General features: G+C 31.5%; 1 protein-coding gene across 1 annotated transcript; it reads right to left on the bottom strand.

The window, feature by feature from the left end:
- Positions 1-899: 899 nt before the first annotated feature.
- LOC145071199 (protein LURP-one-related 10-like) lies at positions 900-2,287 on the bottom strand. Its single transcript, XM_079018123.1, has 3 exons — positions 1,901-2,287; positions 1,570-1,800; positions 900-1,422 (listed from the first exon to the last, which is right to left on the bottom strand). Exons 1-3 carry the CDS (start codon positions 2,132-2,134, stop codon positions 1,213-1,215), a joined length of 675 nt encoding a protein of 224 aa, XP_078874249.1. The 5' UTR covers positions 2,135-2,287; the 3' UTR covers positions 900-1,212.
- Positions 2,288-3,901: the final 1,614 nt, after the last annotated feature.

Below are 3,901 nucleotides of genomic sequence, written 5' to 3'. Positions count from 1 at the left end.
AAGACTTTCACTAATTTAAACATTTATTGATGGTAATTTCTTTCATCTAGTTTCAGAAGTTGGGGTTCCAACAAGTTTTTTGATGTCATTAAGGACATGTCTCTTGGAAATTCTATGTACAGTTTACATTGATCTTTGCCTTCAATGGTAGAGATAGAAATTTTTATATGGGATACAAATACTATCAATAAATATTCTATGTATTATCAGGGAATTAAAAAATATGATATAATCTCTTTAACTGAGGGTATAATAACATAGAACATGTTTACAAATATTTTTTTTATATACATAAATTTTTTTTTGGGGGACAGACGTTGTAGTATCCTAACGCCCATATAGCTCTGCCACTGTTTGCCTTTATAACTTTTTGTTTTTTATTCAAGAAAAAACCAACCAAGCCTTGCAATAAATAAAAAGAAAAAAGGAGAAAACTTAACAGAGTAAACTAAACTGGACTCTTGGGACTTCATACAAAAGGACGCATACATGTGGACTGTTTGCTACATATTTATACTACAACTAGTTTATAATCCGTGGGAACCACGGTTACAAACTTAATTAAACTTTAATATTAAAAACTCAAAATTATTAATCACTTATTTTAAATAAATTATTCATTAAGAGATTTTTTAGTTATATAAAATTATAATCATTGCTTTAAATAAATATGTATAATTATATCACTTTATAATTTGTGTTAATTTTATTTAATTTCCATTCTAATGTTATTAATTTAATGTAATTAGAGTGGAAAATTTAAAATTTGAAATTTGAAATGAAGATTCAATAGGTTAGCAAGTGACATGCATTAATTAGGAGACATAATAGAGTGACACATAGCAAAAGAAAAATAAAATATGCATTAATTATGAAACCTAATATGGTGACACATGTCAAAAGGAGAATAAAACTATTCTTTTATTAGAATAGGGATAATGTTTGATACTTCTTGGGTGGTTTTCTAACTACTTCTAAACATTTATACAAAATGTCAAAACTGTCCTAACCACTTTTTTTTCCCACAAATTACACTAACGAGCCTATATTATATCTTCTTACATAATTAAGGAACCACAATTCCTGTCATTTTTAATTGCTAATCATACCATATCCATAGCCATGGTAAAAGATGATATGAGGGACAAACTATATACCATTCTATAATACAATCCAGAGGGAATGTAGTCATAGAGAATGCGACTAATATGACTAGGAAAAGATTGCACCAATAACGTCACCCACCCCAGATGTAGTAAGTTCCACAGCAACTTCACCTTTTGTGTTAGAGTTAGAGCTTTTCATAGCCTCAACAATCGCTATAAGTGTAACCACAAAGGCGTAATCAACATTGGGATAAATTGTCACCATGAATTTGTTCTTAACCAACTTTATATTCTCAGATGATTGCATTTTATTCATCTACAAGAGTAAGTCAATTAATTAGTTTTAGCTTGAGCTTTACTTCACGAACTTACCAAATCTTTTATCAGTTATATCACGTAACTGAAAACAGGGATATCTACTAATATCTACTAGGAAAAAAAATATAATTTGTATGGAAATTACTTGGGCTATTGTTGTTGAAGTATCTCCCATATAAATAGTGCAGTTTCTCTTCGACCAGCTTCCTGTCATCTTGAAATCACAAACATCTTTACTACCGGTTTTGTTTGCCAAGAGCACATGTACATTAGTCATAGACTGCATCATGTCAGGTGTTTTTGTAGTAAATATCATTTCCGATTTGCTTTTACTGTTACCCCTAAATACATTCCATCTATCGTGTTCGCTCATGATCTAGAAGATAAATTAGTCATTTCAATGTTAAACTTAGCATCAAATTTTCAAAACAACCCAAAGAACAAAAAGGAAGTATTAAAACTGAACTAAAAGTTACCTTCTTACGCATCAAAACGATGGGTTTTTCATCAACATCGAGTAGCAGTCGTTGATGATGAAAGGATGTATCACATGGTTTTACTTTGAGCATGATTTTATGGCTCATATCATTAATCACAAGGTTTCCTCTTGAATTTCTATCAACTATAAAATCAAATTGATATGGTACTATGAACTGAGACCCTATCACAGCGACGGGAGAGGATAAAGGTGGATAACTTGGTTCAGCCATCCTCGATACGCAGAGACAGATCGTTCTTAAAGGAGAGTATGAGTGAAAGGCTTCTTAAGAAGATGTGTCTCTGTTGGGGGATTACTTTCTGGGTTTAGGAAGTTTGTCAGGAAAACGTCTCAACACGGCACTGTTTTGACAAATCTAACCTCTTCTCTTGTTTGGTTAATGACACCCACTGATCCACGCCTACATATATTTATTACGTGGGGTTGTTTTAATTGGGTCAATAAAACAAGGGTTATCGTTTTTATTTTTTATGAAAATATGATGATGTATGGATAATTAATGTCAAATATTTTATATCAAGATGTAATTGTTTATACCGAATTACGTAATGGACATATTAATACTGCAAATAAGTTAAAGAACATATTATATATTAGGATAAGAAATTGTGATACGACATGAATATTTAAAAAAAAAACAAAAAAACAATGAAAGTTTATTTCAATATTTGAACTTAAATTCTTAGTTATTTATATTATTGGGTAATACAAAAGTACATAAATATTAAAAACATAAAAATCATTTAGTGATTTTAGAGGTATCAATAAGTTATGTTCAGTGTTTTATGTTGTGAAGTATATATATATATATATATATATATATATATATATATATATATATATATATATATATATATATATATATATATATATATATATATATATAGAGAGAGAGAGAGAGAGAGAGAGAGAGAGAGAGAGAGAGAGAGAGAGAGAGAGAGAGGAATGATTATTTGGGAACCTATAGTTTCCGAAGATCCCGAGAACCAAATAAACGCTGTTAGATCTAAATAATAGAAGGTCAAGATGACTTGTGACATTTTTGTAAATAATTGGAAAAATTAAACATGGGGTATGGTTCTGAAATTAATCGAAGGGCATTATGCTACTGATCACTATCTCCACCGAATCAATCGACGTCTGTCTTTCTCCCTAATTCTTCAATCGTCTGATCATCCCTCTTTCCCTCTCACACTCATACACACACATCTTCATTATTCACTACCCGCCATCGTCATTTACCAGTCGTCATTGATTCATCTATTATCGGATTCGCCTCCTCAATTGGCCCTGAGAAGTTGAAGTCGAAACAAAGCCCTCGATTGTGACGATTGAGACGATGTCCAACTCGATTACATGAAAAATGAACTAAAATCATACAGAAAGCCCTCGATTACATGAAAAACGAATTAAAAGCATTCAAAAAGCCCTCGATTGCGAGAAAGTCGAACTCGTTAAACTAATTTTGAGCGAGTAAAACATCACTTTAAACGGAGCGTTAACTTTACATTATGCAGACGCGTATTGTAATCAAGAAGTCGCGAAGCAGATTCTCGATTTGAATCTTGTAGATGTTAATTTCTGGAACCCGCGATGGTACACAGTGCTACCATCAAAATTGAGCATCACAAGGTATGTATTCTTCCTTAAATAGACAACGATGAGCCTTTGATTAACCAAATTTTATGTTTCTATCGATAATTGATCATCTGATCAGTTTCATGCCATCAATTTAGTCATGTTCGAATCATAACCGAATTTGTAACGTTAATCGATTCAGTTTTACTCTGGTTGTACATCAATAGTTTCTTGATTGAATGAAACTAATTAACAAACTTATTTACATTGATCACCTGGAAATTTTCAATGATTTGTTTTTTCTGAAATCTAACAAGACGCCATTCACCGGCCAACAATAGTATCCATGGCGAAGGGGAGCAGCCATTAGTTTGAATAATCTAGTAGAACAAAAAAGACA

Source organism: Lactuca serriola, chromosome 8 (genome assembly GCF_051521515.1).
Source record: "Lactuca serriola cultivar US96UC23 chromosome 8, Lser_US96UC23_V15, whole genome shotgun sequence".
In the NCBI taxonomy this organism is placed as follows: Eukaryota; Viridiplantae; Streptophyta; class Magnoliopsida; order Asterales; family Asteraceae; genus Lactuca; species Lactuca serriola.
This window is presented reverse-complemented; position numbering and strand designations above follow the sequence as displayed.